The 23,533-nt window shown below is 37.1% G+C and overlaps 1 protein-coding gene across 1 annotated transcript in view; it reads right to left on the bottom strand.

The window, feature by feature from the left end:
* Mkln1 (muskelin 1) overlaps window positions 1-23,533 on the bottom strand; it is a 107,549-nt gene that overhangs the window by 43,331 nt on the left and 40,685 nt on the right. Inside the window, exons 7-9 of the mRNA XM_052173396.1 lie at window positions 13,775-13,852; window positions 11,709-11,774; window positions 2,759-2,871 (exon numbers count right to left, since the gene is read on the bottom strand). Coding sequence (XP_052029356.1) covers window positions 2,759-2,871; window positions 11,709-11,774; window positions 13,775-13,852 — 257 coding nt within the window. The remainder of the gene's footprint in view (window positions 1-2,758; window positions 2,872-11,708; window positions 11,775-13,774; window positions 13,853-23,533) is intronic.

Raw genomic sequence — 23,533 nt, 5'->3', positions numbered from 1 at the left:
CTATATAATGGAGAGACAAACTATAAAAATCTGAACTTTAACATTTTATTAGCTTCAAAGTAACGGAAAATGTTTTTATCAAAGTAATCACTGTGATTTTTAACTTCATGTTACAATGTATGTATATGGTATAAAAAATAAATAGAATGAGCTGGACATAGTGACAAACGCCTATTGTTCCAGCACAAAACAGGTAAAGCCAGAAGTGGCAAAGTTCAAGGATAGCTATACTGGCCCACCAGTGAGGCCACATCTCAAAAACAAAACATCTGACAAGGCCTCAACCCAAATACCCATTCTGAATTTTGTGTTTATTCTTTCGCTCTACTCCAACACTTTTTGTTAATTTACCTGATCTGTTTACTTACAAAGGAATAAGCATATCAGTTGTTTAAAGTAAATTCTAAAGAATATGCTCATGCCTACAGAGAATTCAAATTCTAGTTAAGAAAACGAGAATACAAACCAGTTTCAGAAGAAACACCAAAGGAGGTTTAAATTCTGCTTAGCCTCAAGAAAGGCTACGATGAACAAGGAAGCCTAAATTGAGCTTTAGAGAACACACTGGCTGAAGTTGGAGGCAGGAGATCTCGCGGAGAACACAGGGGAAACACTGGCAATGAGACAAGGGAAGACATGGCTGAACTGCAGAAATGGTTAAATGTGGGTGTTAAACAGTCAGGGGATACTGCCGGCACGTCGGTGAGGGCTAAACCTATGTGGCAAATGGAGGCTTTCACTAAAGCAAAAGAAATATGGGTAGACTCGTTTTATTATTGGCTCCCCTCCATACACACTTCCCTATATCTTTTAACATCCCGCCATATACTGACTCTGGATTTAGTTATCTGGCTCCTTTTCACAAAAGAGAGAAAAATAAACTTGGTGACTCATTCATGGCTTCATCCCCTGGCAGTCTTGTTCTTTCCCCGAGAACAAGTCCCAGTTAGCCTACAGACAGGCAAAACAATAATTCAGTGAAACACAGGCATGCAGTCTCAGCTGAAGAATCCTAGGCTAGTCAACAGCTGTCTCCCAATGAATGCACCCAGCCAACCTACTGCCTCACAAGCAAATAAAGGCTTACTAGTATACAACATGGAAGTCCTATTAGTCACTAACGTTAGAGATAATAGGGATCAAAGTAAATGTTTCTAAAAGACTAATAACTTCCTATTCTTGTTTATTTGTTTAGAGGCAGGGTCTAGACATGAGGCACAGGTTAATTTGAAACTTCCCTATGCAGACACAGCTGGACTCAGACTTAAGGCAACCCTAAGATGCTGCTCAGCATGGCCACACTTTCCTGTAATTCCAGGATGATGAAGAAGTATCACAAATCAAAGCCAGTCTAGGTAACTTGATAAGTTAGAAGAGGTAGGGAGTAGAGAGGGGAAGGGAGGAAAGGAGATAGAAGGAAAAAATAGCATCAAAAGGAATCGGGAGGAAAGGACATTTGAAAGGAAGCACTGACATCAATGGACCTTTGGCATGAATCTGACATATCAATGAGTAGGGAAGATTTTAAGATGAACCCTATGCTTACTGAAATAAGTTACAGATGTAATTAACTCGATTCAGAACATCTGAGAACAAGTAAATTGATTTTAGATATGTCTTTATGTTTGTTGAGTACAGAAAAAAACATTTCAGAAAATGATACTTCAACACTGAAGACTGAAGACTATTTTTTTATATACTTGGGATCAGAAAAATTCTATAATAATTTGAGGGCAAAGATGAATATTTCTACATATATTTTTTCATATAATTCAAAGCCATAAATGAAAGCTATTTTCATTAAAGAAATGCTCCATTTATACATATATAGGCATAAACACAAATATATATATATATATATATGTACTATCTTCCTTAAACATCACTTATGAAGTCTAGCTTAATGATGAAAAGTCATCCTTAGAGTGCATTGTTAGCATCTTCAACACGTGCCAACATTCCACACTACAGCTATATATAAGCAACTATTTCTATCTTGACTATACACGACTGTACAGTGAAATAATGAGGGGCTAAAATAGGGAGACATGGAGCTGGAGAGATGGCTCAGCAAGTAAGAGCCCTTGCTGCTCTTGCAGAGGACCTGGGTTCAGTTCCCAGAACTCGTATGGTGGACCACAACCATCCGTAACTCCAGTTCAGGGGATCTAATGACCTTTTAAGACCTCTGCAGGCCTCAGGCCTGCAGGTCATGCTGGCAAAACACTCATGCACAAAACATAAAAGTTTTTTGTTTTTTTTTTAAAGCTAGACAGTGTAGATGTCAAAAGTAGACACCAAAAGACTATTTTCCAGAGGAAATACAATTAAGATGGTGGAGGCTAGACCAAGTCAGTAACACTGTACTTCGAGGCACTGGGCTCCATCCTTACCAGTGCATGGGGGAAAACATGGGCAACAAGAGTAGAGTGCGGAGACATGAAAAGATGCTCAAAAAGTGCTCAAAAGTTAAAAAACAGAAGCAGCAGCAGCAGCAGCAGTAGCAGTAGCAGCAGCAGCAACAACAGAAACCTATTGCTATCTAACTCTACAGAATCGACTTGGCTAAATATACCAGTAATTGATGAGCCAGGGATAGAAATTTGAATGCAAGAGTTCTTAAAACTAATTGATTTTCTTACTTCAAAATTCTTTTGCTACAAGTGTAAGGAAACATCAGAGAAGAAAACAAGCATGCAGAAAGTGTATAACCACACTCCTACCATGAGATAGGTGAACGAAAAGACTAGGAACTTGCCTCTTTCTCAGTGTCTCTAGAAATACATGTCCACTGGTTCTCCTTCACACTGTATGCCCAGAAGTCAGCAAGATCTTGTGTTCCATCCCAGCCACCAAACAAATAAACAGTCTCTATGAAAATCAAAAAAAGTACGTATTAAAAAAGCCTTAAGGATAAGGGTATAGGCACCAGACTCACTCAATTGTTTCAAAACATATTAAGGTACTTTTCATAATGTTTACAGTGGTATCTTTAAATGTGTAGCTTTCAAAATGTACTCCAGCCACTCTCAAACCTAAGTATGTGGAAAGACTGCTGCGGAACTGTATTTTAAGAAATTTACTTAAAAATCAGATTATTAAACCATGTCTCCCAGGATTCTGATTCTAAAGTTTTTTAGGAGATAAAGAGTTTGTATTTTTAAAGTATCCCAAATGAAGTAGGTGCAGTCAGTTTACGAATTTATTGGACCATATGCAGTTTATATTTATCAGCTTAACGATGCAGCAATATTTTAGCTACTAAAGACTGACAGAATTACTCAAAACTCTAAAAATCAAAATTTAGAATACACAGGGGAAAAGGATAACATGAGGAGGCAAGGCTGTTACTAGGGGCGATAAGGGAGGATCACATTAAAGGCGATGTCTTCTTAATGCCAAAGCAATGGTTAAAACTAGCTAAAACTTAAGAATAAGCTGATATAAAATAGTGGTAGTAGAGTCTTCCATTTTAAAGATTAATCTAATAAATGAATATATTGTCACTCTGAAATGTGTACTGCATTAATAGACTATTACTGTAACAAAATGATTTGTCTCCGTGTATCTTTATACAGTACTATATAATAGGTCCTTCCCTATATAATGCCTTTCCTTTTGTATCACCCCTTGTAAATATGCTGTACCTACTGATTACAAATTGTCAAGGCGCTGACCCACTGGAGAGTATGTTTTAAGACTACATACATGGCAGCCCTCATCTAAACTGTTACTGACAATGAAGACATGAAAACTGCCTGTGTAACACTGTAACACCAAGAAAACTCTTTCCATTCATAGTTGGCTTGTCATAAGATTTTGTCATGTTCTCATATTATTTCAAATTTTAAGCACATTTTCTAAGTAAAATGTCCATAAATGCTTCACCTGCTCTCAGAGTAAGAGCAGCTCACTGGAGGAAGACTGAGTTCTGGTGCTAACTGGATATTATGGTTCAAAACTGAAATGTTTCCCAAAGGCTATTCTTGAAGTTGGTCCTAGTTGGTGGCAGTATCTGGAGTTTCTGAACTCTTAGGAGGAGGCTGTCCTTACAAAGGCAGGCTACTAGGAGTGGGTCCTTTACGACACTGCACTGTCCTGGCACTCCTGGTCTGTTTCCTGGCCTCTACTGTGTGGAAAGCTCTGCCAACCCTTTCTTACACTGAACAAAAGTCCCCTAAATCTTTTGTCAGGTGTGTTGTCACAGTGACAAAAAGCCTTGACTAATGCAGAAACCTGATTCCAGAGACATAGGCCTGTTGCTGTCATTGACTAACCAAGGCCATGGGGTTCTAGGAACTTGGTTTGTAAGGAAACAGCCTAGAGAACAACTGTGATGGCAGAGGAAGTGCTTAGCGGGAATTGCAGAGGAGCTCAGAAGACCATGTGACTGCTAGCAAGCTGTGGCCACGTTTACAGTAAAGACCGGAAGCAAAGGGCAGATAGACGGATTTGAAAACCTTTGTTCGTTTAGAAAAACTACACAAGATTGAAACATGAAGACATGGTTTCTGAAGAGCTTGGTGCCGTTTTAAAAGAAGCCAGGTTCTTTTCAATGAGAAAGATGCCACAGGAACATGTCAGGAACTGGCCAAATGCCCATCCACTGCAAAAAGTAAACAATTTAGAAGATATTTCATTGCAAAATCAGTGCCTCTAGGGCACTCTGACCTCATACCGAATGCAGTTATTCCCCAACGATTATTTCACCATGCTGATCTCTCTACCCAGGCACTCTGAGACGCCTACACTGTCAGCAGACTTTACTGTAGTTTACTTGATGCTAGTTTTACAGACATAGAGAATGTCAGAGTCAAAATCATTAAGCTTCTACTCAGATTTCAAAGGAAATCTTAGATGTGAAACAATGTGTACCCAGAGTTCCTGAAAGAGAAATGCATGAAACTGTGGGAACGAAGCCAAAGATACAAGTGAACACCAGGAAGTCAAGAGATTTCAGGACCATGGGATTATACTGAGGTATGCTGCAGGCAACAAGAAAAGCTAGCCTTAAAGAGAGCCACGTGTGTTTAATCATCGAATGGTGGGAAGACCCCTCCTAGAGCTGGGCACTCAACGTTGTTTCTGAAAAGTAGGTCTCTTCTTCCTATGATGACATCACTCATGTATCCTGGAGACTTGTGTAGGCTATAAATTTCATTTCTCTAAGTCCATTCCTCTATTTTGGAATGAAAATATTTACCCCCTGCCTCTTAAAGGCCTGGTCATGATTAGAAGCACTACTTCAGTAGGTTCTAGGAACTTTTATTTATAATATCCAGAAGCTGGAAAAAAACCAGATGTCCCTCAATGGAGGAATGGATACAGAAAATGTGGTATATTTACACAACAGAATACTACTCAGCAATTAAAAACAATGAATTCATGAAATTTTTAGGCAAATGGTTGGATCTGGAAAATATCATCCTAAGTAACCCAATCACAAAAAAATACACATGGAATGCAATCTCTGATAAGTGGATATTAATTTGTCCAGAAGCTCTGAAAACCCAAGGCACAATTAGCATAACAAATGACTCCCATGAAGAAGTAAGGAGAGGGTCCTGATCCTGGAAAGGATTGATCTAGCATTGGAGGGGAGTATCAGGACAGAGAAAAAGGAGAGAGGTGATTGAAGAATGGGTGGAGAGAAGGTTTATGGAACATATGGGGAGGGGGGAACTGGGAAAGGGGAAATCATTTGGAATGTAAACAAAGAATATAGAAAATAAAAATATAATAATAATAATAATAATAATAATAATAATAATAATAATAATAATAGGTGGGTATAGCTAGAAGTAGGCCACAGGAGCACTGTTCTTAAGGGAGTATCTTCTCTTACTTCCCTGTCTATCCTCCCTCCTTCCTCCCCTCCCCTCCCTACCTCTGCTTCATGGCCACCATTATGGACTAAAATCTCTACAGCTGTGAACCAAAATAAACACTTTCTTCGCCTAAGCTATTTTTCTGAGGTATCTGGTACCAATGGCAGGAGATTATTAATCTTTATTACAAAACTCTGTATACAAAAACATTCTGAAAGTTGTCAAAAATGAACATTTCTATTTTTAAAAAGAAAAAATGAACAAAAACAAACCTCCAGTTACCTTTCAGTACCTAAGCATCCCAAACACAGTAACAACAGTATAACTGAACTGGACTCCAAGCTAACCACCTGGAATCCCTTTGGCACTGTAAAACTATGAAACAATGGCAATTATTTTAAACTACTAAAAATCTGTCTTATTTCATAACTATAAAACAATTCATTATCATTAGTTGAATAGCACTGTTTCCTAAATGGCATATAGTACTGTCCAGACACATAATTTTACAGGAAGAAATCAAAGAATTTTCATTGGCTTAAGATTATTTGCCAAGACCTCACTATAACAGCAATTAACCCTATTAATTTCTGAAGCTTGTAGAGGGAGGACCATATAACTAAAATAGCAATAGCAATTGACCTTTTGTTTTATAGTACTTCTGGGCACCCTCTGGATAAGGTTACCCTGGTTCATTAACTTTAATAACCCTTCCTCTTAGGCTCTGAGTTCTCAATGTTCTTTCTGAAAAGCAGGTCTCTTTGTACACATAAACTCTCACAGCAAAGAACCCACATTTCCACAACAGCCTCATTGATAGCTGAGCAAAATAAAATCTGGCACAGGGCAAGCATCCCAACAGAATTAAGCCAAGATGTCATTCCTGTCCATGGAAGCTTTGTGGTCCAACTGAAGCAATAATACAGCGAAATGAATTCTATAAAAATTTATTTTTTAATATACCTGAATAAAAGAGGCATAACAAAATTTAACTACATTACCTGATCATTTAAGTCGCACAAAGATAAATCATCTAGAAACAAATACCAAAAAGTGGTATAAAAGATAAAAAGGTTTAAACTATAAAGCTATCTAAAGAGAACTATGGTAAGAAGTACAGTGTAGAAAAGAAAGGAAAAGCATAACTCTTAGCAGGGAATCTGGCTCACTGGAAATCCATGCCCACACACAAGTCCTGTAACAACACCCCTGTATATCCTGAGGTAGCACAATCTTCCTCAGGCAGCAACCTTCTTCTTTTCATTATTTCCCCTTAAAGGAATACAGGCTATCCCGGCTATGCATTTCTCTTAGCACCCCAACAATATCTATTTAAGAAGATTAAACCACTGATTTGAACTCACAAACCACTGAAAAGAAAGTTGGAATAGTCCCTTATCCTTGAAGAACTTACAACCTGGTTGTGACTATAAAGGGTATGTATGGAAGTGACCACAGGGCAGAGTAGACCAAGTCCCATATGCAGGTAAAAGACACAACAGGTGTCCTACAAGGGGAGGAGAACGGGGCTGGGGGACACAGCACAGATCTGTGGTAAGAGTAGCTTTGAGTTCTGGTAAGTAAACTGAGGCACAGAAAAGCTGTTCAAGCAAAGTAAAATGAGTAACTGATGCGGAGACAGGATGGCGACAGTGTTTTAGAGGCATACACTCCCAAGTCAGGCTTCAATCTAGACTCTAACTACAGCTGTGCGACCACTAACATTCTTCAACTCCTAGTTTCCTAATTTCTAAAATGTGATATGGTTATCTTTCATAAAGACACAGTGAAGACAAAACCTACACATTGCATTCAAAGAATATGTGATGAATAAGTAAATTAAAGAAAATGTATAAAAAACAAGGACACAAAGGCAGTAGCCAGACAGGAAGTTTAAAAAGACAGGCAGTGACTAGATCAAGTCAAAGGTCAACTATCAGGGCTTAAACTTAATCCCACAAACACTGAAGGAACTACAGAAACCTTAAGCAGAGAGGTTAGGATCTGAACTTGCTGCAGAACTGACTGAAAAGGAAAACAGGGAATGAGAGAGATCTGTGGTAATATGATTAAAAGCAACCTATTTTCAAAAATTTAAGCCAATTTCATTTAAGAGACCATATCAGGCAATCACCAACAATCCACAAATTAGTATTTTACAAATGTTACAATTAAACTGTATTTCTTGGTATAAAGGATATAACATTTAGTACTATAATCAAATAAGCCATGAAACTACAGTGCTACAATTTACATATTGAATATGAATTAAAAATAAGGGAGGCATGTTAACACAAATGAAGAATTTGGCCTTTGTACACCATTTGCACACACATTTTTTTTTTTTACAGTAAATGGGCTTTTTACTTCAAGTATTCAACTACAGTATCTACCACTCTGCATAGTAAATCAGACTGCTGATTGCATAAACCTCCACAAGATGGCACACTACAATTAAACAAGTTTGTCCATTTTGAAACTATAGACTGTATCAACTATGTTCTAACAGATACAGCCAACAAGTCAGACACAAAACCAAGTGTCAACAAGAAGGCAGGAGCCAGTGAAATGGCTCAGTGGATAAAGCCTGATGACCTGAGTTGTCCTCTGACCTCTGTATACACACTGTGACATTCACACCCAAACATAAATCATACACAATAAAAAAGGCAGAATTGTAGCCACATGATAGTCTGATTGTAGTTAACAACCCAAACTCTTCTTTTTTCATTTCATTAAAAATCTTAAGGGAAACTGAGATAGTTTTTCTTAAGCACCTTAATATGATTGCTGCAGAGGTAGTTCAGGCTTCAGACAGTTACAGAAGAGAGCCTGTGACAGCTCCATCAGCTTCTCTGACTGAGTAATATAACCTACTCAGAGGGCAGTTGGGGGATTTATACTTTAAGTTCCTAAAATTCAGCAATAATTACACAGGAAGAATAAATAACCTAACATATGACAGTCTATGCTGGAAAAAAAAATAAACCTGTCTTTTCATACAACCTGTTTTACCTAAATCACAGTTGAAACCCAATTCACAATTAAAGAATATTAAGTAAAGAGGTATCAGTTTCAGAGACTACAGTTAATAAAACTAACATAAAAATAGATTCAGTAGGACAAAGTATCACACTCCTCTCCTACAATGTGATTCTCATATGATGGAAGAAGTTTTGTCAATTAACTATTAAAATTTAAGCCATTGTAACTTTTACAGTTACTTTATCTTTGTTATCAGGCATTAAGCAAGCTTCCAATCAAACTACTGACTGAAAAAAAAAAAACACTGAAACTTAGAAACCATTAACCTGAATGTTTAAGAAAACAATGTATATGAAATACCTGGGGAAGGAACAACTGCTTTGGCATACAACCACATCAGATAAGCCAAAATAAAACTTACTTAGTTTTATAGGCATGCACCATTATGCATTGCTATACTTGGCTTTTAATTTATTTCCATATGTGACTCACTGCTATTTGTGGCTATTTTGTTTTTTCCCTTTTAAGCCTTGCTGGGAAAGGAGCATGACAGCTACTGTATCCTGCATCTGACGCCTGCTAATCAACATGCCTAGTACAGGCATGAAATAGCACAATGCTCCACTCTATCCAGCCCTACTCAAACCTCAATTAACTCATATAAACTCTGAGACCTCAACAATAAATAGACTCAAACGGGTATGACAGAGAGTTTGTTGAAGATGTACTCTTAGACATCCACATACCCTACAACAGCAGAGGAAAACAACACAAAGACTATATATAGCATTGCACCTAGCTAGGAAGGACCTTAGTATGACTTATTCCCAACTTCTTTTAGAACAGCATAACTAACCACACTAGAAGAATAATCACAGAATTAGACAAAATTAGTGCAGAATTTAATAAAACCTTTTACAGAACCAAGAACAATGTTCATCAAACTATCCCATAACACAGAAAGAATGTGTTATATGTAAAAATCCTTAATAAAAATATTGCAAACCAAATTCAATTACTATCCTGAGAGATTATATACCATGATCACATCATGTTGGTTTCATTATAAGAATACAAGGATGTATCAACATATGCAAATTAACAAATGTAATACAATACATATAAATAAGAAGGCAAAAAAATCACATGATCATCTTCATATGCTACCAGATATGTTGAATGAGAAAACTGAAAAGCATTTCATCTAAAATTGCCATTCTTATTTAATGCAGTATTTTAATTTTAAGCAAAGTAATGTGAGAGATTAAAGGGTTATAAGTACAAAGAACGGGAGAGGGAGGGAAAGAGAAGAGAGATGAAGAGAGAGGGCAAGGATGGAGAGAAAGGAAGAGAGATACTGATTAACAGATTACAAGTAGAGAAGCCATCATAACAAGATCAAAACTAGTAGATGGCTATACCAGTAAATTCCTTGTCACAGAAACATGAGGATCTCAGTTTGATCCCAATGTCCAGCTTGTAATCCCAGCACCGGGGAGACAGAGACCAGGAGCCATCCCTCCAGTCTAGACAAACTGGTGAACTACCTCCAGAAGTAGAATGGACAGCAGATGGTGACTCTACTGTCAACCTCTGTCTCTACGTCCACATGCATAAATGTGCAAAAATACATGCATGGGTGTGCACACACAAACATGAGTACACACAAGATATGTGTGTAACAAAGATTAAATCATATGACTGTAATAATCATTTGTTAAAAACACAAGTTCTATAGTTAGTCAAACAGGAATGGTGATATGATTGTGGGCCACTTAGAATCTGCTACAATTCTGTCTCTAGTGCATTAAACAGATTATGGTAGGAAAAATGTCCACACCTTTATCTTCTGAGCTTCCTAAGAAGCTAATTTAATCTGCTAAATTTAATCTTCAGTCACATTGTTCAAACTAAGCTCTGTCTTGACATTTGTCTATCACTTGAATCTTTATTTTCCATCTCCAAATTCCATAACCTGTTCTTAATTATCCTTCTCTCACTGGCAAGTTCCCTGTCACGGATGGTCCCTTTCCCTCTGCAGCATCTGCCTGTTAAAGGTCAGCTGTAAGTGTCAAGGTCTCCAAACTGGCACAAAATGCACTCTGCTGAGGAAACTTAAGGCGCTTTTCCATACAGTTTCCCTTAGTGTGTTAATAACAAGAAAACAATCTATATACAAATCTGCCTCTCTGATAAACAAACCTAGGCAAGCCTGTTACTCTAACACAGGAGAACAAGTGCTAAGAGGTTCATCCTGTTCCAGCCTACTGATGCAGGACAGACAGGCGAGCATTTGTGAGAAGGGCACAGAGTAGGAAACCAGATCCTACACCTTGAGAGAGAAGTTTTCCCAAAACTTTAACAGTATTCTCAAATTGTAAAGTTGCTATATATTTAACACAGTTTAAAGTGAAGTATTCAATCTAATTACTAACAGTTTTTGAAAATAATCGAGTCTTAGTATCCACACTGCATTTTTCTAATTATTCACAATATAATATGAGTCTACAAAATCTTTTTTACTCCTTAAGTACTAAGGCAGCACAACAAAGTAACAAAATGGTATAAAAGCTCTTAGAAAAAAGTAAAATACTGCTTGAGCAACTAGCTACTGGCATTGTACAGAGTGAATGTTTATAAAGTAGAACAGCAGGAAGGCCAAGTTCCTCTTCGGGTGTCTCGTGCTTTCAGCACGGCAGCATCCTCGCTCCTGTAAGCTTTCAGACAGGCAGCCAGTGCCCGTTGCCTCTGCTACTCAGTTTAATGAATAATATTTAACCTTAATCATAAATCGACAGAGAAGTGTCCACTCTTATAAACTATCTTAATTGTGGGCGATGATACATGTGGCCTGCAGCTTTAGAATGACACTGAAACGCAGCTCAAGTGACTCACCTGTCTGGACGTCAATGACCATCTGATGGCCCCCTCTCATTCCTGGTCGGTTATCTTCTCCATCACCTGGAGAAGAAAATGTATTTTCTATATAGAAATAATAAAACTTTATATTCTAGAGGAGTAATCCCACTGTAGTCTATAAAGGGTAGTAGCAATCATTTGACATGTACTCCTTCAAAATATTAAAAGTAAAAGAATTTATAAAGGAAAACATACTTTTGTTTCAAATATTCAAAAGGTTCCAGGATTCTAGGGTACAGTGTGTCTGCACATGTGCTTAAGATCAAAAACAGGTCCCCACAAATAATAAGCAAGGGTTCAACCACTGAATCACATTCCTGGCCCTAAGATTACAGGATGCTAATATCACATCTGATTAAACACCAGAAGGTCTAAGGTTTTCTACATAAATCTCCCATTAGTTGAAATAAGATAGTCTGGCAAATAAACTTCCCTGGTTTTTATATGTAAATTGACATCCAACTCCGTACTAATTACACAGGAACACTATAAAATAACTGAACTGTCAACTTTTATACAGTCATAAGTTACTTAATGATAAGGAGTACTTTATGAGAAATGCATCGTTAGGTGGATTCTGTTTTTGTGTAAACATCAGTATATTCATACAAATCTATACGGCTTGCCTATTTCATACCTGGCCATATGGCAAAGCATGTTACTACACTAAGTAGTGACTTTGGGCGACTACAATGTCTGTATTTTTCAGAATACATAATTACAGAAAGGGTTCAGTACTTACACTAGATAGGAAGTTAAAAGCTCCTGGGATCACCATTATTGACCAAAATGTCACTATGAAACCTATGATTGTATACAGAAACCAGAACCAAACCAAATTCTTTCCTCTACTCTGTCCAACAATCCTCTCTCCTGTCACTGCGAGGCGCCCTTAGATCTTGCAGATCATTGTCACTGAGGCTTGCCCTCTTCTTCTCTCTTCCAGCCAGGATGATTTGTTGCTCTCAAAAATAAATTAACAAAATACTAAGATATTAATTTTTAGCATTAGTGTTTTGTGTATTTAATGTTTGTTTGCAAATATGTGTCTGAATAAAAATACCTTACACAGAACTATAAAGATACAAGTATGTTCACACAACGTATATAAGTTCAAGAGGAAATTTCAGTACATCTTAATGATTAAAGCTATAAAAGGTTTCTCACAAGGGAAGAGAAAGTCTTGGAAATATATGAAGACCACAAGAACCAAGTGAACACCTTAGAACTATCTTTCTTTAATGTAAACATATGCAATAAAACAATGCTTCTATCTGACAAGAGTGAAGACAATCTACAATACAGAACAAAAATCCTGCCATACAAAAATAAGGGGTTAATGAAGAAGACTAAACTCTGAATCAGATTCTGAGTTTGAAAAACAAAACAAATCAAACAAACCAGTCCCTATTAGACATAAAGGCCCTGATATGTGCCTCCCAGAAGAAAGCATGAAAGCAATCACTAAGGCATTCAGATACTCAAATCAAGTGCCTCTAAGATGCAACTATACGTGCTTTAATTAGAATTATAATGTCAACCTTATTAATATCTGTGTATAAAGTTCACCATTTGTTCTCAAAAGGTCCTGCTGTGTTTAGATATTTTGTAGAAGTTAGGTTTTCAGGAGCATATATAGTGGCAGCAGTGTGCCTCTATACTATGTTTAGATGTTTTGTAGAAGTTAGGTTTTCAGGAGCATATACAGTGATAGCAGTGCGCCTCTATAAAGTAGTTTAGAACAGCATTCTGTGTGAAGAACAAATAGCATTGTTCCATGTTTGTCATAGTGACGAAACAAGAACTTAAAAGATAAGTTTAAATACAGTAACCTAGGGCTGGGACAATCACTCATCAGGGAGAGTCTACCAAACACATACAAGATCAGAGTTCAACTGCTAGTCTCAGGAGAAAAAAAATTATGTATAATAATCCATTCTGCCATCTAGCTAAATAACCTATGCTTTCATTAACAGAGAAGGAGAAGAATGTTTAGGAAGGAAGGAAGGAAGAACCAGAACAAGCCAGGCGGTGCAGCTCACCTTTGGTGCTCTTAGGAATAATCTGACTCCACCGTGGCTTATACTCCTGTTGACTAATATACTGATTGAACAAGCCATCTGCAAATATAAAAAAATAAGAATTTATTTTATGATATGTATTATTTTATATATATAGCCTCCCAGTATACTACCAAAATATAAATAGTAAATTATTAGTTGACATAACAACAGAAACAAACTGCATCAGCAGCAGCCCATATTAAATTGATATTCCCGCGATGAGTGCATTAGTTGCTGTAAAGTTACTAATGCACTCAATGGATAAGTATGTGACCTCAACAAAGACCTTGCAAGAAGGAAAATGCTGAAAGAGAAAAAAGTAAGGACAATTGGCTAGAAACCAGAAGCACCAGAAAATAATTCATACATATCTGAGTATATATTTTATTTCATGGAAATACAACCACATATACCTTAAAAATAATTTAAATATAAATGGAGAAAAGGGAGAACAATGAAAGTCTGGAAAAATATCTGCCCTGCTGATTTCTTATCACAATTCTCTATTTGATTTATTACTTTTAAAGTCTTAGCTTCTTGTAATAATCAATTTTTGAGTTCCAATATCTTCCCATTAAAAGTAGTTAAAGGCCATACATTTTGTTACCACAATACAAAAACAAAAGTAAAAAAGACAGATAAGGAAATACGAATCCCAACAGCTTTGGTGTAGGTACATTATAGTTCAACCTCAAAGAAAGAGAAAACACTTTCAAATTCAAATTCCAGTTTTCTTTGGGCACAAACTGACGGAGATAACGGCACTGCCAGTAGCAATGGAACTGTATTTATGGATGCTGCCAAATGTTAGAAATCTGTCGTGTCTTAGTTCATTTAATCCTAAGAACAACCTTAAGAAGGATTGCACCTCTCTATTTTAAGACAGCAAAGTTCTTATTTAGAGAATTAAGGAGATTCATCAGACTCATAAATATCTTAAGTAGTGGGGTGACGACTTGGATTCCACTTTGCTTTTCTCCCAAATCTTCCTTCAGAATACGTTTCATCTTCGTCCTGGAGGAGTTACTACACTAGCTACTGTCTTCATATGGAGACTTTACTTGCCCTACACATCTATTCTACTCCAAGTGATTATCACACCCTACACTCATTTTCTGTTGAAAATTTATAAATGATATCTAGAACCAAATTCTAGATAAGGAAATAGGAGGAATATTCTAGAGGACTTGAAAGCAATGTTTCATGGCTCTAAACAGACATAAGCCAAGAAAAAAAAAGAGACTTTTATTACTCTGGACACATTTCATACACATATGCAATATATAATGTACACAACTACTAAAACTCATTTGTAAGCCTAGGGAAAGAGTCAACTGTGTAAGAATGACAGAGCAGAGGAAGAGAAACTAGACCAGCGAATCAACCAACCAGGAGAGCCACCTCAAGCTGGGCGTCTGGTTGGGCCCCAGTCTCCTCTTCCATCTATCCACATAAATAACTGAGAGCACACGTGCTCTCTCAGGAACCTGTCCTTGACCTGATTCTATCTGAATGAGGAGCTTCCCCTGACCCTGAAAACAGAGACTTGTTCAAACATACTAAATGCCTCTTTCTATAACTTGCACATGTGGAACTTACACCACCACCCTAAGAGCTTTCTTTTCTGGGTTAATCACCAAGCTGTTGTAGCCAACCCTCTACAGTCACCGAATGTCTGTCTTTGCCTTTTTAACCTTATAAAATTAGTAGGACAAGAAAGTTCCTTTATGCATCAGCACCCAAGCTAGATGGACATCGTGGTGCCTGTCTATAATCCTTGCACTTTGAAGGCTGAAGCACAAGTACTGCCTTAAGAATGAGGCCAGCCTGGGCTATATGGTAACTTCCAGGCATCCTGGGCTACATGTAGTCCTGGTTCCATCTCACCTCCAGCTTCCGACACACTTAGAAGCTGGCACTTGTATTTTCACTGCTACAGGAAGAAGAAGTACATGCAGCACAATATGATTCAGTGAGCGCTTCTATTGCATCATTTACCCCTCCATGGAGTCTCACTTTATTCAGCCTTCGTGACTAAAACCTTCAAAAAATCTGGGAATCTTTTCCCTGCTTCCAGATAAAATGTGCCAGGCTCTTGTTCATTATAGTAACATGACAGGAAAACCAAACAATAAAAAAACCAAATGTAAACATATAAACAAAATAATAAAATTTATTTAGCTTTATTTATTTAGGGAGATATAAAAGATTTAAATGACTTTCAAATTAAAAAATATAAAATTATTCATTAAAGAATTAGACTGAGAAGATGACTCAGTGGGTAGTGCACTTGCCATAAGGATGACATCAGAATTAGAGTAGCTGGGGAGATGGCTCAGTGGGTAGTGTACTTGCTATAAGGATGACGTCAGAACTAGAGTAGCTGGGGAGATGGCTCAGTGGGTAGTGCACTTGCCATAAGGATGACGTCAGAATTAGAGTAGCTGGGGAGATGGCTCAGTGGGTAGTGCACTTGCCATAAGGATGACGTCAGAATTAGAGTATCTGGGGAGATGGCTCAGTGGGTAGTGCACTTGCCATAAGGATGACATCAGAATTAGAGTAGCTGGGGAGATGGCTCAGTGGGTAGTGCACTTGCCATAAGGATGACGTCAGAATTAGAGTATCTGGGGAGATGGCTCAGTGGGTAGTGCACTTGCCATAAGGATGACATCAGAATTAGAGTAGCTGGGGAGATGGCTCAGTGGGTAGTGCACTTGCCATAAGGATGACATCAGAATTAGAGTAGCTGGGGAGATGGAGTGTACTTGCTATAAGGATGACATCAGAATTAGAGTAGCTGGGGAGATGGCTCAGTGGGTAGTGCACTTGCCATAAGGATGACGTCAGAATTAGAGTAGCTGGGGAGATGGCTCAGTGGGTAGTGCACTTGCCATAAGGATGACATAATTGGAATAGTGAAGGAGGAAAAACACAAAGTAAGAAATCTGGAAAACTACAATAGAAAAATAATAAATTTCACTTTTCTGTTTGTTTCTTGAGACAAGATCTCACTGGCCTAGAACTCAATAAGTAGAGGACACTACCCTAGTACTCATAGAGATCCAGCTGCCTCTACCTCCTGAGAGCTGAGATTAAAGGTATACCTGCCTTTTCCCATTTGATGGTCATTCTTGACTACATCTGGAATTAACTAAAACCCAAATGACTTGACTAGGCACACCTATGAGGGATCGTTTTTCTTAATTAAGTAATTTGAAGTGGCAAGGCCCTCTTCTAATCTGGGTTTTTCAGGTGGGAAGATAAACCTTTAATCCAGATCTCTTGAGGTAGGATTAAAACCATCTTTAATCTGGACCATATCTTCTGCTGGCAGTCTATAGAAAGAACATGAAAGGATCGCTCTCTCTCTCTCTCTCTCTCTCTCTCTCTCTCTCTCTCTCAAAAAAGGTGCTTACCAATTTTGTTACCTGTATACTTGTCACAATCTCTATCAGAAATATAATGCAGAGTGCATTAAAGCCAAGTACACAAAGAGAAAACTGAAACATTAAAAGGCAAGCGACAACAAGCACAAAGAGGAAATAAAGAGCATGACAAAACATCCAAAGTGAACTGGAACTCTGCCTAGAGCCCGATGGCAGGGGCAGAAACAGCAAGACCCAGGCAAGGCTGGTGAGCTGGCCAGCCTGCAGCAAGCGTTAGTCAGTGAGAGACCTTGTCTCAAGAAACAAGGAAGAGAATGTTAAAGGAAGATGCCCATCATCCTCACCTGGCCTCTGTACATGCACATGAACCATACACACAAAAATTAATAACAATAAAAAGTAAATAATATTTATAAGAGTTACTTCTTTTAAAAAATATACAGAAAGGTCAAAATTTAAAGATTGTAATTCAACAAGTGCTTGCCTAGCATGTACCAAGAAAGCCCTGGCCTCAATCTCTAGCACCACATAAAAGTGGGCATGTTAACAACCATCTGTAATCCCAGCACTCAAAAGACAGAGGGAGGCAAGAGGATTCCACATCATCCACAACTACAGAGCAGAATGGGCTACAAGAAAGCATGTTTAAAATACATAATATTCTCTTTAAGATACTGAAAAAGATATATTTTGCAAATAAAAGTAAAAGTGGTAAGAAACTCATAATAAAATTTAATTAAAGTTTAAAAAACTTATGATGTGTAACTAAAAATATGGCAACAAAATATAGGAAGAAAATGAGAACCATAAAGAGACACAATCCAAACTTACATTCTTCTCAGTAACTGTATCCAACAGAAGCTACTGATAAAGGCTTATGCAGGGGATTAGCAAGCCTGACTTATGGGTACACACAGAGCACTCATCCCTGGCAACTGCCAAACCACAGGCTGCTCAAATACAAAATGTATAAAATATGAACAAATCTGGCCATGTAACAAGTCTAAGTTTGGAAGGACATGGGCCTGACAGCTGTGCAACTAACTCCACTAGAGGTCAGAAACAAGCACAATGACCAGAAAACAAAATGTATCTGGAAACTTAAAACTCTAAAACTATGATTCACAAAAAAAAGCCATTTCATTACATAATGAAAATACTGAACCAGGCAACAACATATATAGATCTAATTTTAGAGCCTTAATCCACGTGTAAAAATGTTTTTAAAAATCTGATAATTAGCTTGGCATCTATCTAAAGATATTATTTAAAAAAAGACTAGGCATAGGCTAGGCATAGTGGTGCCTGCCATTAATTCCAGCACTCGGGAGACAGAGCAGGAAGGAAGGACTCTGTGACTTCAAGACCAGCCTTGTCTACACAGCAAGGTCTAGACCAGCTACAGTCTGTCTCAAAATAAGAAGCAAAACACACACAAACACACAGACACACAGACACACACACACACACACAGGGGCAGGGAGAGGAGAACATCTCAAAAAAGAAAGAGAAAAAGAGGTAACAGCAAATAGAGTGTAGAAAACAACAGAAAAGATAGCAGGAGTTAATCCTAAACAACTAATAAGTCTAATAAATTGATTGTAACTGTGTGGAGACTTTAAAAAATAACAATTCATAATAACTAACCAATATAAACAACAAAAAAATTCCAGGAAATCTTGCAAACATTAAACAGTTAAAAAGATATTAAATATTTCCCAATCTCCCTAAGAGCTAAGCTTTACATGTCAATAGACATGTAAAATCTATTGACATGTAAACTTTCTTAAGTTTCTTAAAAGTGAAACATGTAAGTTTCTTAAAACTGCTTAAAGCTGAAACAAAGGACGGTGAGGAGCCCAGCCCTGTTCCTAGACCCTGAACAGTTAGGTAAAGTCCAGGCCCTCTCAAAACAGAATACCGAACTCTAAGAAGCTCTTGCAGGTAAGCAAGAAAGAATTCAAATCTTAACAGAAAGGAGAGATTAACGTCTGAGTCCACGAGGTGAAATAAGAATACTAGATCTGAGAGATATAAAGGAGACACTATAGGACCTTCTCAGTGATAAAACCATGGGGAAGAATCCAAGCTAAACGTTAACCAATCGAAATCTATGATAGACCCAAGGAATACATGATGGCAGCCTTAAGTACATCTGAGATATAAAAAGTCAGCTTAAAATTAAAAAAAAAAAGTAACTGATTTTCTATATTAAAAGGTTAAATCAGAAAAAAAAACCTCATTATCACAAAAGATAGAAAATGTAATAAAATTCAGTATTTGTTTGTTAATACAAATTCTTAGCAATCTGGGAATTTGATGGATGCAAGGCCCTCCAAAATGGCACAGCAAATAAAACATAAGAACACTATAGAGGATGCTAATCCATAGGTCCCTGTGGTTATTTTTCAGGCTGACTTCTATCTCCAGTCTGCCATACCCTATCAAGAACAGATGTTACATTCAGCAAATGTTTCCCCTGTGTTTTCTTAAGTGATGATAGAAGGATATGCTTTTGAGAATACAAACTATACCAGGACATACACTACCATAATGTCCTCAACCATATACATACATACATACATACATACATACATACATACATACACACACACACACACACACACAGAGAGAGAGACATAGATGACATAGACACGGACATATATACACCTTAGCTAAAAAAACTAGACATAAAAGGAAAGGGGTTGCAAGGAAAGAAGCAAGCCTGTGACTTAACTTTCATAGTAAGAAACTAGAACAAAAAGGGAGGAGGGGCATTACACAACTGGAATTCCAACCCTAGGAAGACAGAAGCAGATGGACTTGGACTGGCACAAGTTCAAGGCCAGATAGAGTAATAACTTGAGAGAGGAGAGGGAGAGAGGGAGAGAGAGGGAGAAAGAGAGAGAGAGAGAGCAAATAAGGAGAAGAAAAAGAAGCCATAAGAATATGTCCCAACATAAAGATTCAAAAAGGAAATTAAAAAGAAACTATGAATAACTTTATACTGATAATCACCCAAGTTAACAAGGTGTGAACATTGTGCTTATTGCTCAGAAGGCATAAACTACCAATCCTCACTCAAGGGAGTAGAATATAAGCAGCCCTTTATCTAGTAACATAGTAGGTCTGAAGTTAAGAAATCTCAAAATGAACTTCAGGCCCACTTTTTACCATTCAACCTTTAAAAGTCCACCATGGTACTCTTATTAATTTATATAAAATTTATATACATTTTCACATTTTCTTCAGAAAATTAAAATGGGACTAATTCTCACTTCATTATTTCTGTAAAGGCTAGAAGTACCAACACAAGATATACACATTATAACAAAATTGTAGGCCAGTATCCAAACTACTCAACTATGCATAAGAACACTCAATACAAATTTACAAATCAAACATAACAAGATCTAAACTGAGTACCAAACAGGGATTTTCATAGTATTGCAAAGTTGAATTTAAAAATGAAAATTAATGTGATTTAAGGTATGAGAAGTTGAAAAGGGCAGATCCTTCCACCACATCAAAAGACACAGGAAGCATGTTTGATAAAATGCAGTATCTACTCCTCATAAAGATTATAACTACATTTTCTCAACCTCATAAAAGGTGTCTATAAAAAGTATAACTAGACATATACTTAATGACTGCTTTACAAAGTCAAGATTACAAAGCAAAGATATCTACTGTCTCCACACTACTCAATATACTCTGGGAAGTCTGAACTAATATAGTAAAAAAAAAAAAAAAAAAAAAACTTAAAAATATCATGACTGGATGAAAACATGAGGAGGGTCTTCTAACAGTATGACAAGACTAAATTGCTATTGAATCTTTCAGGATACCATAAGAAGTGAATCTAGCAAGCCTACAGAGTAGAAAATTAACATAAAAATACTTGCTTCATTCATATGTACTAGCAATTGCTAATTAGAAATTGAATTTTTAAAGTACTATTTGTAATAAGAATATAAAACATAAATCCTGTGCAACTGAGGGCTTTTCCACCTGTGCCCCAGTTCCCACGTAACTACTTGGAGGCTTATCATTTATTAAAATGTGCCTAGGCTATAAGCTAGGTTTGTTCTCATTAGCTCGGAATGTATTTAACCCATTTAAAGCCCGTCTGCCATATGGCTGGTTACCTCTCCTCAGTTTCCCACATCTGCCTTCCTTGAGTGCAGGGTGAGTCTTCCCATGACAGACTACCTCCCAGAGTTCCTATCTCTCTACCAGAACTCCCATCTTCTACTAACAGAGATTTGTTAATAGGCCATCAGCTTTTGACTGATAATTCCTCCACACAGTACACAGAGATTATCCCTACAATACTATGGGACAACAAATATACATATCATATCCAAGGCTCAGCTACTAAGAACTAAAGACAATAAAATAAATGTTAAAAGAACTGGAAAAACAGAAAGCAGAATCCACATTTTAAATAAAGCACTGAAGATTTCAATTCTTGCCAAGTTGATCCGTGACTGTAATAAAACCCTATTAGATACTTTTTTTAGGCACTAACAACCAATGTCACATACTTCTAAAACTCTAAAATTCACATGAAAATTCAGGCCACCCCCCCAAGAATTTTGACTATTCTGAGTTTTGAAACAGAACATTGCTTGCAGACTTACAATGCTTCATTTGAAGCCTTACTATCAAGCTGAGTAAACAAGATGGTGTGATATTGGTGAAACACAATGTCCTGTCAAACTAGAAATTATTAGATTCCTACCTGGTACCATGCATAAAAATTAACTCCAAATCAAACATAATCATGAATGAAAATCTTAACTATAAATCTCTTGCAAGAAAACAAGAAATTGTGATCTTTGGTTAGACAACGAATGTTCAGTTCTAACATCAAGAGCACATTAACAAGCACAAAGAAGTCTTACCACAGATAAAACTTCCAGTGTTCAACAGATACAGTAAGAAGACGAAAATATAAGCTAGACTGTAGCATATACCATCTTTTTATATGTCTGGGATGTTTTACTTTGTTTTAGGGACAGGAGCTGTGTTTCCTATACTGCTCTCAAACATTATTATACATCTGACCTACCTCTATCCACTAAATACAGGTCTGTACTATCAGATCCTATAAAAATATATTTTCTTATTTTCTTTCCTATTAGTATATATTAATTGTACAAAATAGTGGGTTTCGCTATGACATTTCAAATCATGCCCCATTAGATTCATGTCTCCCCTACACTGAAAGAATATATTTTGAAATTCCTCATATTGTCTTAATAAATGACTTTTCTCCAGATGGAAGTCTCAAAACACAGACATAGGCAAACAATTCACTAAAAGAATGGGTGAAGAACAAATACTTCACCAATGAAGACATAAAGATGAAAATATGCTAAGCATTAGTTATTACAAATTGAAAGCAGAAAATATAGACATAGATTAGAATAGCTAATATAATTAGTGACAGATGTTACAATGTATGGGCAATTATGTATAGCAGCTGGCTTTTTACAATTTTATTATTTGTTTTATTACAATTACAAACTTGAGTACTGTATTTACATCATTTCCGCCAACCACTCTTCCCTCCACTCCACCCATGCCCTCCTTACTCCTTCTCAGCTTCATGACCTTATGTTAATCATTGCCACACAACTGACACGTTTATGCACTACTCTATGGCTATAAAACAGCAATGAGCAATGTTTGTAACCATGTACAGTGGTGGTGGGGTCAGGTATGTGGGCACACACACATATATCACAACATGTAGATCAAAGTATTCATTCCAAGTATAGGTAGCTTATAGTGTTGGTACACACACTCACACACACACACAAATTGACCTCTAAAAAGGCAAAATAAGCTTGTCTTTGTTTTGTTTTTTACAAAGCTTAGTCTTATTGTCATATGAAAATTTTAGGTGTTAGAAAAAAAGGATGCCTTAAAACACATTTGAAAATACTATTAATGAGTATATTAAATACACTAAGAGGTTTTTGCTCGCTCCATTGTAAGAAGCTTGATAAAAGATGTTTTGATGTCCTACTTTCCTACTCAGTGGGCAAAACTTCTTGGCCTCTTCTATGTTTTCAGTGGAAGAGAAGCCAAAAATTTCTCCACTGTTCTTTTCCTTATTTGTTCAACAAATCATCATCAGCGAGGTCAGCAGCGAACTGAAGAGCCCTGAAAGGAATCACTATTAACTAAGTGTTCCTAGGCAACTGTGAAAGCCTTTGGCAATACAGAATATGATGTGGCTCTAAGTTTTGGTTACTATCACTTCCGCTAAACCAGGCTCCTTTTCTAGAATCAGAACTGTGAGCAACTATAATAAACAGAGTTGTATTTGCTTTTAACA

The sequence above is a fragment of the Apodemus sylvaticus genome, chromosome 2 (genome assembly GCF_947179515.1).
Source record: "Apodemus sylvaticus chromosome 2, mApoSyl1.1, whole genome shotgun sequence".
In the NCBI taxonomy this organism is placed as follows: Eukaryota; Metazoa; Chordata; class Mammalia; order Rodentia; family Muridae; genus Apodemus; species Apodemus sylvaticus.
Note: the sequence above shows the minus strand (reverse complement) of the source record. Positions and strands in the feature narration are given on the sequence as shown.